This window comes from Heteronotia binoei, chromosome 8 (assembly GCF_032191835.1).
Source record: "Heteronotia binoei isolate CCM8104 ecotype False Entrance Well chromosome 8, APGP_CSIRO_Hbin_v1, whole genome shotgun sequence".
Taxonomy (NCBI): domain Eukaryota; kingdom Metazoa; phylum Chordata; class Lepidosauria; order Squamata; family Gekkonidae; genus Heteronotia; species Heteronotia binoei.
In genome coordinates this window covers 46,394,662-46,409,789 of record NC_083230.1, presented here as the reverse complement: position 1 = coordinate 46,409,789, position 15,128 = coordinate 46,394,662, and the positions used below count along the sequence as shown (strand labels likewise).

The following is a 15,128-nucleotide window of genomic DNA, read 5'->3' as shown; positions in this document are numbered from 1 at the left end:
TTTATTTTCATTCTTATTATTCCCCATTTAATTATTACAGCTATGCACTAGTGTCAGGATGTGAACTAGGCATGGGTATGAACCAAATATGAACTGAGATTTGTGCTAAAAATGGCCAATTTGTGGTTCGTTACAAATTGGATCGGCAAATGGTGCTGCATAAAAAATAAAAACAAAATGTCTTGGTTTTGGAGCGGTTTGTCTGTGTCATTATCAGTGCGGGATCCTTCTTGAGCACTGCAACATGCCTGGAGCAATGATGTCACCCAAAAGTGAATCTCAAGACAAGGCTGAGGTGGTGGTGCTGCTAAAAGCATGTCCTGGATGAATGCATTCCCCCAAAAATTAATAGACTGGGGCTGCTGCTGGATCTTGACCTGCAGTAGAGGCTCATATCTCTTCCATGTCACACAGAGCCATTTATCAACATCAGCCTAATCATCATCATCTGCCCTTCCCAAAATGAACTCAGGGCAGGTTACTACAGGTTACATAACATTAAAAACCAATTAATATATAATCATTAAAAACAGTTAAAACAGTGGAACAATTAAAAGATGGCAACAAGGGAAGAACAAATTCAGAATGGATAGAGCAAATTCAAAATCCCCCCCGTAAAATGGAGAGATGGTAGGTAGGAGTACACCACTCATATCGTATTAAAACTCCACATGGGGCAGATGGTCAGGGCAACTTCTGTGCAAGGAGACCAAATAACTGGCTGTCCACTGTCTCAACCAAAAGCCTGGTAGAACAGCTGTTTTACAGGCCCTGCATATCTACAATAAGTTCCACAAGACCCTGATCTCAGATGAGAGCATATTCCACCAGGTAGCAGCCAAGGCTAAGTGGACATCCTTTGGGCCAGGGACAACCAGTAGATGTTGATCCGTGGAGCACAAGGCTCTCAGGGGAGGGGGTATATAGGGAGAGATGGTCCCTCAGATATCTGGTCCCAGCCTGCTCAGAGCTTTAAAGTTAATACCAACACTTTGAAGGAAATCCGGTACTCAACTGGTAGCCCGTGCAACTGGCGCAGCACCAGCTGAATACAAGCCCACACGGGCGTCGCAGTCAGCAGGTGAGCTGCTGTGTTTTGAACCAGTGGGCGTTTCCAGGTCAGGTTCAAGGGTAAGCCCACATAGAGTTTCTTACAGTAATCTAACCTGGAAGTGACCATTGCAGCTCCAGGCAGAGAGATACAGAACCAATTGCCTGATCTGCTGATATACCAGCTATGACTATTCCTCAGAATGCCTGAAATGCCTGATCTGGTCATGATGATCCACTCTGTCATCACACCCATCTTAGATTACTATAACTTACTTTATATATCACCTGTGAAACTGCTGAGAAACTTTTATTGCCCCAAAATGCAGCAACCACCTTGTTTATCAGTCTGGACTGTACCACCTCTGTACTGTACTAATTAGTTGCTTGCTTGTTTCCAGGAACAATTCAAAACTCTAGCGTTTGAAGTTCTTTAGTCTAGAACATACATATCTGAAGGACTATCTCTCACTAAAAAACACACATACCTGGTAAGAACTGGCCAACATACACTATTAGTAATTATTTCATCTGCCAGGTTATCACAAGGGTTTTAAATCCAAAACCTTCACATCTTTAGTTTCTGTTCTCTGGAATCATGTGCAAAACTAACTACTCCAAGAAGCCCAAAGATTCTGAGTTCTTATTTTAGAAGTACATTAAAATAAAATGTTTTATAAGATTGCTAGGGAGAAGCTTGGAAGGAGCACACTGTATGATTTAATCAACAAACCTGCCTATGGTTTACTGTATTGGACTTTGAAACATTCCTGCAATGGCAGCAGCAGTACCACTTAATGCTGGGCTTACTGGAGACATGAAAACTTACAAACCACTTCTTCAGGAGAGGGACGGTGGCTCAATGGCAGAGTATCTGCTTAGTAAGCAGAAGGTCCCAGGTTCAATCCCCGGCATCTCCAACAAAAAAGGGTCCAGGGAAATAGGTGTGAAAAACCTCAGCTTGAGACCCTGGAGAGCCGCTGCCAGTCTGAGAAGACAATACTGACTTTGATGGACCAAGGGTCTGATTCAGTATAAAGCAGCTTCATATGTTCATGTTCATATGTTCAAAGCAAAAACAATTGAGAGGGACAGGACTTAAGGAAAAAGGAGTCTCAGAAATTCAGCATCACGAAATGTATCCTTAACTTACATCTACATCCTGGAAAATGCTTCAATGGCTAAGTATCCATCATGTAACAAGAAAAAAAAGGCATGTGTATTCTCAGGCTGAGAATGTAATATCTTACTTACCAGGCATTCAGCCCTGCAACTCAGAGTGGTGGGACATACTTTTCAGCAGACGTGAAGAGGATTGTACTGCCAGAACCTCCCTATACAAAATTCATTTTTCAGCTACAGATTTACTGGAGGCAGACCCACACTTTAATAAATTATAGCAGCTACTAGAAGCAGGACTGGCGTACTGGTAATTTCACACCAGCCCCTCCACCCAGAAACTGGGGTAGGAGCAGCCAGCAAAGCACTTGCTGCAGCACGGCAGGATTCCTAACATTTGTCCCCCCACCCCCACTTCCCCTAGGCGGACTCAGTCTGGTGTGTCTGCTAGCAAGAGAAGGCAGTTCATCAGAGATAACAGCTGCTTAGTCTCATCAGAGATGGCAATGCTGTGGGCTTTGTGAAATTGGATGGATTAGCCTTATCCAGAACAAGCTCCTTAAAAATGCTCTGCCTTGCACATGTATGCATGTATGTTCATTCACACATGCATGCCCTCAGTTTCCCAAAGTCAAGAGCCTCTGTTCCCTCTCTGCACACGTGATCCAGGTGACTGTGCTCCTGTGTTCAACTACGGATTTATGGATTCCCTGGTTTTTATAGTTCTCATCATTTGAGACCCACACTGAATATTTAGTTGGAGACACCTAAAATTACAAATTTTGAACCCTAACTAAGTAAACTATGACAGAGATAGAGAAATTAGCATAATGTGCAATTTTTATGCATAGTTTCTTCTCTCTGAATTTTTCTCCTACAAGAAACTTAGGTGCTGTCGCCACTAGCTAGTTCTTTCTCCCAGTCTATGGAAAACTCACCTGACCTGGACTCCCCAAGCTAAACCAATCTTGTCAGATCTCAGGAGGTATGCAGGGTAAGCTCTGGCTAGTATTTGGATGGGAGACCTCCAAAGAATATCAGGGTTGTAACACGGAGGCAGGCAGTGGGAAACCACCTCTAAATGTCTCTTGCCTTGAAAACCCTGTGCAGTTGTCATGTGACTTGACAGAACTTTCCAGCACTATAGAAAACCCAGTAAGAGCTTTACAGTATGGGAGACGGAAGGGAGGGAGAGAGGAAAAGGTTTTGTTTAGGATCAAGCACTTTAATTTATTAAACCTAAAAATGATCACCTAACACATGAAATGTGCTTTTTCTTCCACTTTTGTCTCTTAAATATATAGATTTTGAGCTAGCAGTAGGGAAACTGACATAGGAAGGAGGAGAGATAGAAAGGACCCCTGAAATATATAGCAGGGAGAGGGGAGGGGAAAACAATTATAACATAACATTGAAAACGCTGCTTAATCTTGAGTTTAATGGCAACCTGTTCATGAATTCTAAACACAACCTGTGGGGAAGCAGGAGACTGCAATCATCGAGTGATTGGGTTAAGACATTCTGCACATTATCAGAAGCAGTGTACTTGCCTTACTTTTTCATCCCTGCTACTGAAAATAGAAGTCCTAGGCTAGGCCTTGATGAAGTCTTGGCACAAAATAGGCAATAAAAGCTAGTCTGTAAAAGAGGGGAATTGTGGGAAAGAATCTTTTTATATGTTTGCACATATGTTTGGTTGTAGTATTCAGATGGACTTAAAACTTCTTAAGAGCAAGAAGATGGGGTTTTAAATATGGGATGTAAACAACAACTATTCTTGCTTCTTAATTATGTGGAGGGAGGGGAACTTGCAGTTGTTCAGCAGTGATGGAAAAACATTCTGCATGTGTTCAGAGATACTGTCATTATTTCCTGCTTAGGAATTCTGATGTAGGGGCAAGTTGCACAGGTCCATGTTTCAGGGCTCCTCAGTAACTGTAAATGGGAACACCATCCTCTAAAATGTATATATACAACCAAGTTCATACACATGTGTTAATATTCAGTTTAAACAATAGAACACTGAACAAGGAGATGAAAGCAGTTTCTACAAGCAGTTTGCAGTCTGGATAAGCCTTTGAAATTTTCAAAACTGTTCATGTTACATATGCCATTCAGCAACTAGAGTACAGGGGGTGGTATCTCGCAACAGCTCTTGATTTTTCCCAGTGGCTGCTAGAAATAGTTGACACAGTATGGACTTTTTTCTATTAAAAGCAATGATATGTAACCTCACAATATTTTACAACACTTTGCAGAATTACAAACCAAGAGAACACTTCATTATTAACCTATGCAATTAACCAACTGAACCAAATCACACGTAATAGCTCCATGGCAACAATGAAAGCACTCTTTAGGATGACCTTTTCAGGATGGCCTTCAACTAGCGAAAATTAGTGGAAAACTGTGACAAAACTAGATATGCTGCTAGAAATGCTTTTACTCTTGAAATGTTTTTACTGCTGAAATTTATTGAAATCTGTTATAACGCCATATTATTATTATTATGTGAATTTTAATATTTTGTAATTGTTTTAACCGTGTTTTATAATTGCAACTGATGTAATGTGTGTTTTATGCTGTGAGCCGCCCTGAGCCTGCTTCGGCGGGGAGGGCGGGATAGAAATAAAAAATTATTATTATTATTATTATCTTTAGAACAAAATTCTATATATGGGCAGTTCACTAAATAAAACATTCCATAATTACCCCGTCTGTTTATCTCTGTAGGTTTAAGTACCTGAAAGTTATTTTAGTTTTACATATGAAAGGAATCAGGAATGTTTAACCAATCAGATCATACAACTCACTGAACATCCTAATCTTTGTGTTTATAAACCAAGGGAAATAGGAACCTGTTCTCATACTGAGTACCAAATCACAAAATCCACACAAATCTTCATGGAAGAAATGCAGAATGCCAGGAAATAGGCCCTCTAAATCCTATCAGCAATTCAACCAGAATTTCAAGTGCTATTGTGCCTGTTTCAGATCCACTAAAAAACAGGGATATGTAGTCAAAAGGAGAGGGGGGGGAGTTTGCAATACCATATATAACATAAATCCTCAAGTTACTTCTACTTTGTTCAAGATTATTTGAACATGTTAACACTCATAAAACAGAAAAGCCAAGAAAGTGTTTTAAAAATCCTATTCTTGTTGCCAGATTATGCTAGTTACTTGAACAATCACAGGGCTTTTTCAGGTGCTTTACAGCTAACCAAGCGTCTTCCTTCAATCAATATTTCAAATAATGAAAATGGACCACCTGCAAGATGTGATCTGTAGGCAAATTAAGGTGGATTGAAAAACAGAGCAAGGTTTCTGATGACTGAAGAAGTAGGCATGCATATGAAAGCTTACACTCTGAATAAAACTCTGTTGGTCTTAAAGGAGCTACTGGACTCCTACTTTGTTCTATTGCTTGGTAGAAAAAGCCCAGCAGGAATTCATTTACATATTAGGCCACACCCCCTGACACCAAGCCAGCCAGAACTGTGTTCCTGCTCAAAAAAAAGCCCTGCTCTTCTTCAGTTAGTACCTTCTTTACAGAATGGAACCAAACTGCAGTTCTGGTCAAAATTTTGTGCTAATGCATAAATAAAGCAGTTGAGAAAGGTTCCAATACCAAGGCTTTTTTTTTTTTTTTGAGCAGGAACGCACAAGAACGCAGTTCCAGCTGGCTTGGCACAAGGGGGTGTGGCCTAATATGCAAATTAGTTCTACAAAAGCCCTGTGTGAGATAACTGAGGCATAATGTGTGGCCTATTATGCAAATGAGTTCTTGCTCAGCTTTTTCTACAAAAAAACCCCTGTGCAATACTATTATTTGAATGCAAGTATAAAGCATTGGAAGTATCCCAAAATAGTAGAAAAAACAATAGCCAGACATTACTGAATAACATGGATATCTTTTATATCTTTTCCAACTTGCTTTAATCAAGACAAAATAGAAAATTAGATTTTCCATCCACAATCATCATAAAATGGTTGGATATACTGTCTAAAAAGCTTTAGGGATGTTTATCAAGCTATTTAAAGAAAGAATGAAGCTATAAACAGGCAATATTAAAGTATATTTAAAGGGAAATTACCAATATGCCCAGTTTATGAGATCCACCATTTATTACTGTCGTTAACAAATGGTATCATTTTATGTTAATAAGCTAAGAAAAGAGGAGCTGTGCTTAAGAAATCCTTATATAAGCAACCTACTACACAGTCAATTGTCTGAAGGAATGTCTTGCTTTTATTCAACAACATATTTATTTATTTACGGTATTTTATATCCCGCCTTCCCCGCTGAAGCAGGCTCAGGGCAGCTCACAGTATAAAACCACAACACACAAAACCATACATATTATAAAATTATACATTCAATAATTAAAACAGTCAAAATAATTTGGTGCTAGTCTCTTTGATGTCATATTACCTACCATAAGGATGCAATTACCAAACACAGTGTTTGCACTCACAAAGGTTTAAATAGTTAAAGCCAAAGACAGGAAGTAGAATCATAGAGTTGGAAGTGACCTCCAAGGTCATCTAGTCCAATCCCCTGCACAATGCAGGAAATTCACAAATTCACCCTAACCCTACATTCACAGAATCAACATTACTGTCAGTTGGCCATCTAGTCTCTGTTTTAAAGAAGGAGAACCCACCACCTTCCAAGGAAGCCTGTTCCACTGAGGAACAGCTCTGTCAGAAAGTGCTTAACCGGAATGTTTAACCGGAAACTCTCCTGATTTAATTTCAATGCACTGGTTCTGGTCCAATTTTGGGGGGCAACAGAAAACAACTCTGCGCCACTCTCAATATGACAACCCTTCAAGTATTTGAAGATGGTGATCTTATCACCTCTCGGTTGTCTCTTCTCCAGGTTAAACATACCCAGCTCCTTCAACCTTTCCTCATAGAACTTGGTCTCCAGACCCTAAACTATGTACATTGCCCTCCCTCTAGACATGTTTCAGCTTGTCTATATTCTTCTTAAATTGTGGTGCCCAAAACTGAACAAAACACACTAGGTGAAGTCTAACCAGAGCAAATTAAAGTGATACCATCACTCTGTGCAATCTGGACACAATATTTCTGTTGATACAGCCCCAAATTGAATTTGCCTTCTAAGCTACAGCTTCACACTGCTGACTCATGTTCAGTGCATGATCCACTAAGACCTCTAGATCCTTTTTGCACATACTATTGGCAAGATCCTATAATTATGCATTTGAATTTTCCTACCTAAATCCAGAACTTTACATGTATCCCTGTTAAAATTTATTTTATTGGTTTTAGACCAGTTTTCCAGCCTGTCAAGACCATCTTGTATCTGTCATTGACCATATTTGCTACCCCTCCCTATTCAGTATCATCTGGAAATTTAATAAGCACTCCCTCAATTCCTTCATCCAAATCATTTATAAAGAGATTAAACAAAAGAGGTTCCAGGACAGATTCTTGAAGCACACCCCTTGTCACTCCTCTCCAAGTGGAACCATTCGCAAGCACTCTTTGGGTGAAATCTGTCAACCAGTTATAGATCCACCTAACAATAATAGGACACAAACCACATTTTAACAACTTGTCAACAAGAACGTTATGTGGAACTTTATCAAAAGCCTTACTGAAATCAAGATAAACTACGTCTGCAGCATTCTCCTGATTCAGCAAGTCAGACTTGATTTTAGCCTGAGAAATCCATGCTGGCTCTCAGTAATCACAGCCATCTTTTCTAAATGCTCAAGGACTAACTGTTTTAAAGATTAGTTCTAAAACTTTTTAAGGTATGAACATAAAGCTGACGGATCGGTAGATCCTTCTTTTCTCCTTTCTTGAAAATGGAGACAACATTTGCCAGCCTCCAGTCTTCCAGCACCTCTCCTGTTCTCCAAGAATTCTTAAAAATAATGGACAGAGGCTGAGAAATTACATCCACAAGTTCTTTTAGTACCCTTGGATGCAGTTCACCTGGCCCCAAGGACTTAGTTTCATTTAGATAAACTAGGTGTTTATCTAAATGAACCTAGGCTGCAAATTCCTTCCCTCATCATGTGTTCTGTTTCTGACGTCCTGAGCACCATTTTCCTCACAAGAGAAGACTAAGGAAAAGTAGGAATTGAACAATTCCTGATGACACCATCTACATAATCATTCATTTGCAGTATTCTTCTTTCCTGTCCTAAGCCTTCAACAGAAAGAACTGACGAAAACACAACCTGCACTCCTAGGTCCTTGACCTTCTTACCCAGAGTCACAAAGTCCCTTTTAGTACGTTCTGGGCTGCGCCAGGTAATATCATTTGTTCCCACATGGATCAGCAGGAAAGGATAATAATCTGTGGGCTTGATGAGTCTTCCTACCCTTTCAGTCATGCCCTGGATGTGTGCAGCTGGTAGACAGCATACCTCTCAAGACGACAAGTCTGGTTGACACACTTTAGGTTCTACCCTTCTAAGCAGAGAATCCCCAATTAACAGCACATACTGTCTCCTACATTGGAGAGCAGAAGCTCAAGTGCTCTAATCCATGAAGGCCTGAAAATCTTTACCAGACATGCTGCTGCAATCTATTCTAAATTTCAGATCCAATCGAAATTAGTTCTGTTTATCTTGTACCTCCCTGAAAACTCCACTGCTGAACTGCCCCTCAAGACTACTTGTGAAAAGCGATTCACATTCCTACAAAGTCCCCAGGCCAGAACCCCACACTAAGAGCCACCGGGCAAGAGCCCTTTAGTTTACGCCTCTGGTGAGGAGAAGCCTTGCAATTTAAAGGCTCATAGCCCCCACTTCTAACTCAACAGCCAGAGCAACAGTAGAGGGCGGGGCCAGCAACCACCCCCAGGCAAATAGCCCCTCCTCCCTCAGCAACAAACCAGATAAAAAAACACACAGAAGCAATCAGAAACCCCTATCCAGCAGACACCAAGCACTCATGAAGTTCTCTCATACAGCAACCCTCACACAGTTCTCTCACATAGCAACTTCAGTTAATGTTCCCCATCATTTTAGAAAAACAAAATTAACACTCACCTCACCAGCAGTTCTGTCCCAGCTCCTAGCACAGCTGAGACACTTAAGTAAGGCAGTCTAATCAGGTACAGCATACTAGTAATGAAATGGCTGATCTCTGGCTTGCCACAACTGTTAAAATGCTGCCCAACCTGCTATAGCCTTTCTTCACTCTATCTAGGTATGAAAGGAAGTTCAAGAATTTTTGTCCTTTGTACATGAAGCATTCTCAACGCTCAACACATAATTTTCAGACACATGAAGCCGCATGTACTGAGAAGCCACATATACTGATACTATCTGTATATCAAGGTTAGTACTGTCTCCTCTGACTGGAAGTAGCTCTCAATCAGAGGTCTTTTTTATCACCTACTATCCAATCCTTTTAACCAGATATGTGAGAATTGAGCTGGGGACCTTCCATATGGCAAGCAGATGCTCTACCACTGAGCTACAGTCTTTGCTCATATACATAGAGTGAATCCTAAACAATTGACTTAAATATAGTCTATACGTACTATACAGATTATTCAAAAAACTACTATTAGGTAATTACTATTAGGTGTGAACAGTTAGGCATTCATATCAATGCCTTATTAATATTTTTATTATAATATAGGTTTATTTTGATTTACTATATCTTGATACAGGAATAATTGCCTTTATTTTAATTTTGTATTAATGTTGACCTATGTCCTTGAATAGAAAATGGCCTGCGTGTCTACATACATCTATATAGCTTAAAACCCTTCCATGATTTTTTTATTATATGTATGTAAGTATTTGTGCTTGTTTTTAATTTGTTTCCATAAGATTAATTGTATACACATATTGATATTTACGTGTTTACTTCAAAAAATTAATAAAAAATATTAAGAGAGAAACAATTGACCTGTGGCCTTCCGACATTCAGATGTAGTTAATATCTTATTTTTATATATCCCAAACACAGGTACTTTCTGAAGACCATGAGTCTTACTTGGAAAAGTTTTTAAAGCTAAAAAAGAGAAAACATATACACTTGAAATCTTTAAATAGACAGAGGAATACCAACAGTTTACAGTGCCAACTCCATAAATCTAGAATAGTTACACTGCCCAGCCCAAAGAGCTTACAGATGGGTGTGCCAGTTTGTATTTCCTTCTTCCTCTGACCTCAACACTCATGTGCTCTTCCCCTCTTTCAAAGGGATACTCAGGCATACAGACTGCAGCAGCAAGCAGTTCTTACAAAACTGCTTTTCTCCAGTGCTCCTTCAACAATGCAAAAATAATTCATTTTCAGAGAAAAGTAATAAGTACCTCAAGATTACAATCTTCAAATATCTTGCTCCAGAATAATTCAACAGGTTGTAACATCCTTAAAGATGAATCAGGATTTGGGGCAGTAATGGTATACTGTTCAGTACTGCCACAAATAGTGAGCAAAAAGGCCTACAATTTAATTAAAATTTTGGCACTTTTTTCAGTGCTCAAAGCACATAACATGTGATAACCAAGTAAAAACGGTTAACCAAGTAATCAGTGCAACAGCAGTGTTAATACAGAGCGGTATTTTCTTTATCCTTCAAGTAAATTCTGAAAAAATGTAAATAAGAAAAAAATGCAATATCAACGTGAATCATTCTTGAAAGGCCTCAGGGGTTTTTTTTTGCTTGGAGCAAGAGAAGAGGAAGGAACAAAAACACCAAAAAGCAGGAAAGCAGTTTGATAACATCTTCATAACAGTAAAGACCTCTACCCTTAAATTGATCTGCACTAGTGAAATATATGAATATTTTAGCTATTTGAGATACTATTAACACAAGATGCAATGCTTACTCCTTGATTCCTGGACTTAAGACTCCCAGCTTCTAAAAGCTTATTAAAAGCCAAAGGTAGAAAGGCATGCCCATCTGCAGGATATGACAAGACTTTGTGTTGCTATTCACAACCCGTCTGAAGTTCACTCACAAATTCCTTCAACTATACACCTTTAAAGTTACAACTTTGTCTGCCTTGATATCCCCAATATACCCTTGTTAATGACTGCATGTCTGGGACAGTCTACTCATGGGGTCAGTCCTCTGGGGCTCTTCAACCTCTTCAAATCAATCTGCTCATTCTCTCTTAACCCTCATTTTTGTTTTCAATTCTGCCAACTCTTTCTTTCTCTCAAATCCCAACCATGAAATCTCTTGCATATAAAACCTCAAAAAAGACAAAGAAGAAAGAAAAGACAAACTCCATATTTCTGCCAGATTATCTTGCTTCTTCCCGTTCTTCCTCCACCCTCAAGTCAAGCTTTGAGTTACATGGGGCAAGTACTTCCTTCTCTACAGCACGACGTACACCAATGGTGCCTATATAATACATATAGTTATAAGTAACAAATTTCACTGGCCTTCCTTATCTATGAATTCCTGCCCACACTGGTTAGTGGTTGTAATACAGGCCAGACACTGCCCAACTGTGATCTCAAAGGATCCTGCCAAGCATTACTTACAGACTTCTAGCAGCTGTTACAATCCTTGGATACTGAAAAGTCACTGAGGAATAGCCCCAGCCAACTTCTCCAGTAATGGAAGGGACAGATTATGCTTACCTTAGAGCCTCACATCCAAACCAAGTGAGCATTTACAATGCTACATTCTTAACCACTGTTGTCATCCTGATCCTGTGTTTAATGCCATTCTAATTTTAAAAACAATGCTTGGCAATACACCAGGCCTTGTCTTTTCCCCTACCAACCAGCAGAAAAGCTATGTCATCCTATGATTCAGAAAGAATCTGTAGTTCTGACAAAACTTCAACTAAGCTAGAGTACATTTAGTTAAAACAAGTTAAAAAGCTTAACAGTGCAATTGGATGCAGCTGGAACAGGTCCGTGCCGAATACCCTAGAGATCCCCTGAAGCGTAATATTAACAAATAGGGGATCTTCAAGTACTTCAAAGGGCACCTCACTGTTCCCTCAACCACTATTTTCTTTCTCTCTTCTCTGAATGCTGTTATAGTGTCTCACTTTTCCTGTTTCCACCCATCCTTCCTAACCCCAACCTACCTTTATCTGCCCTATTTTCAGCTTTTCCTACCTCCAGCAGTCTTCCTGAAAAAACTGCACCAAGCAGGGCCCCATGGAAATCTTAAGTGATTGCAAATGTGTTTTATTTTTAAAAAAGATTTCATTTTTTTCTTTAAATGTAGTTTTTTTTCCCCTCAACTTTGAAAAAAAATCTGTCTTGTCTGCCCAAATACCTGGATTTAAGCCTCCACAGTGAGAATTAGATATTGATGAGAGCACTAGATGAAAAGCACTAATGCAGGTGTGTCACACAAAACAGCATCAAAACTGCAAGGAACTTCCCAAGGCACCAACACCATATTTACTATGGCTACTGAAGTACAAAACGCACCACCAACAGCTCTACATTGTACAACAGCCCTACGCTGGTAAGTGCTTTTCATTCCTAAGCATTACACTAAAAAGAGGGCTGGAATAATTTGTGCCACCTCTGAATGTTCTTAATGAAACAAAGCAAATTAGAACCGTTAGTTTAAAGACTGCACCGTCTAAATACGTTCCTGCCTTTATTAGCATTATAGACCGACTGAAACTTTGCACGTGGAAATTCTCTTACGGCCGAACAAGACCTTTTGGCACAAGAAATAACCTTGAACGAGGGCCGCGGCATGCCTGAGGCAGTCTACTCATGGGCAGTCTTTTACGCCCTTTCCCATAATTCCTATAATTACTTAGGGAGAGTCATGGCTGTAAGGCTATGTGGCTTTACAAATCACGCGAAGAGTCAGATTTATAAAACCACTTTCTATCCCACCGGGAGGCTTCCCCCTTCCACGCCCTCAGACAAGATTCCCGAGAAAGCAAGGCTTCGCGTTACCCTACAAAGTCAGCGCAACGATCGCTGAGATTTGCACGTGGATTTTAACAGGGTAAAGAGAGAGACAGACATAGCGAGCGGGCGGCCGGCCAAAACTGGCCGTTTGGCTTCGCTTCCCAGACACTGCTCCCTGGGACCGACGGTAATCCACAGCTCTACTCAGCCACAGCAGACAAACGCTGAAACGCGGAACAGTAAGAGGGCGCCTCAGAAAGCGGCCCTTTCCTACCGAAGTAGACGGAGCAAAGACTTCCGCGGAACACGTGCGAGCTGTCGCGGAAGGTGCGGCCTATGGCGGGTCAGGCCAGGGCAAAGCGCTTGGCGTAGGTTAGGACCGGGGCAAGCCCCAGGATTCACGCTGGCCCAGCGTGGCACCGGGGGCTAGAGATGAAGTTGGAACTCCGCCACACTCACTTGCAGACTTTGCTTGGCTTTGCAGAGGGGACTCCTGAAAAAAGACGTGCGGGCGGTGAAGAAAAACTCCTCGGACTCCGATTCTTCCCAGCTGCTGTAGCCGCTGCTCATGCTGCTAGTCCAAGTCATGGGCGCTGCCCGCCGCCGCTGTGCCTGCAGGGGCTCCGAGGCGTCCCATCAGCCGCCGCATGGGGACCCGCCGCAAGGCAGCCGGCTAAGGAGCTCCGGTTGCTGCCGCAGCCTCCTTGGCGGCGCACTGTGACCAGCTTGCTAGCAAGTCACACAGAGCAGGGCGGTCCTGGCTTAGCCAGCACCGCCTCCCGCCCGGTCTGTCCCTCCTCCGAGCTTCCCTTGGCTTCCTGCTCTCAGCTACCTGCCTGAGAACTGGGGACTCCAGCAGGGTGCGCGCTTCCCTCATTCCTTTTGAATTTGGACTTAGCAGGTAGCAGCACTTCCTGGGCTTTGATTCTGTGGACATGCTCTCAAAGGACTTTGGTCTTGAGAGCAACTTCTGGTCTTTTGCAAAGTGCTCGCCCTTGTGGTCTGCCTAAGATAGCCATCATTTTGCTCTTTATAGTCATGCAAAAACGCATAAAAAGAAAGAACAAGCGTTACCAGATGTCTCTTATTGTAAAGAGCTGTTCCTTGCTTTAAGAGCATCACTGACATCACAATAGGTTTCCCTTAGGTCAGTGGTGGCGAACCTATGGCACAAGTGCCAGAGGCGGCACTTGGAGCCCTTTCTGTGGGCATGCGCGCTCCCTCCCGCCCCCGCACACAGGAGGCTCTGGAGTCATATCTCATTGAAGCTCCTCCTCTCCCCAAACTCGGGCTCCTTCCCCCAAATCTCCAGGTATTTCCCAACCCAAACCTGGCAACCCTAACTGAGCTTCCTTCAGAGAGACAACAGGGCACTCCAACCTTTTTGAGCTCGTGGGCACCTTTGGAATTCTGATGTGGGGGGTGCAACCACAATGCAGCCCCCAAGAACAACACACAGAGGAAAATTCCTTGCAGGTGTTCCTGCAGTTTTAGTGAGGGGGTTAGATGGGACCCACTAGAGCAGGGGTGACCAAACTTGCTTAACATATGAGCCACATAGAATAATGTTAATGTGATTTTAAACTCTGTATAATTTTATGAAATGTTGTTAGCCGCCCTGAGCCCGCCTCGGTGGGGAGGGCAGGATATAAATAAAATTTTATTATTATTATTATTATAAATGTCAGATGCATGAGAGCCACCAGACACAAATGTCAGATGTCTGAGAGAAGGAGGGGGGGAGGGAAGGAAGGAAGGAAGGAGCAAAAATAGGTGGGGAGGGAGAGAAAGAGGTGGAAAGCAAGCAACTTGAACTTTAAATCCATTCTCCAAGCCACTGGCTGGCTTGGCTTGAAGAAGTGGTTTAAAGAGACAAATGCCTTCTCTGGTGGGGGCTTCAAGAGCCACACGATACGTGTGAAAGAGCCACGTTTGGCTCCTGAGCCACAATTTGGCCTCCCCTGCACTAGAGAGATGGGTATAAGGCAGCTTCACGTTTTCATGTGGCCAAGACCTGGTTACGTTTCATATTTCAAAACTGTTGTGGCACAGTCCAAGCTGAAAAGAGCATGGGTGTGTGGGGATGGCAGGGGGGAGGAGAGATCAGGA

At 41.7% G+C, this 15,128-nt stretch overlaps 1 protein-coding gene across 1 annotated transcript in view; it reads right to left on the bottom strand.

Annotated features, from left to right (window-relative positions):
* Positions 1–13,864, bottom strand: part of RASSF3 (Ras association domain family member 3) — a 50,827-nt gene extending 36,963 nt beyond the window's left edge. Inside the window, exon 1 of the mRNA XM_060244988.1 lies at positions 13,479–13,864. Within this exon, the coding sequence (XP_060100971.1) occupies positions 13,479–13,607 (129 nt within the window). The 5' untranslated portion in view covers positions 13,608–13,864. The remainder of the gene's footprint in view (positions 1–13,478) is intronic.
* Positions 13,865–15,128: the final 1,264 nt, after the last annotated feature.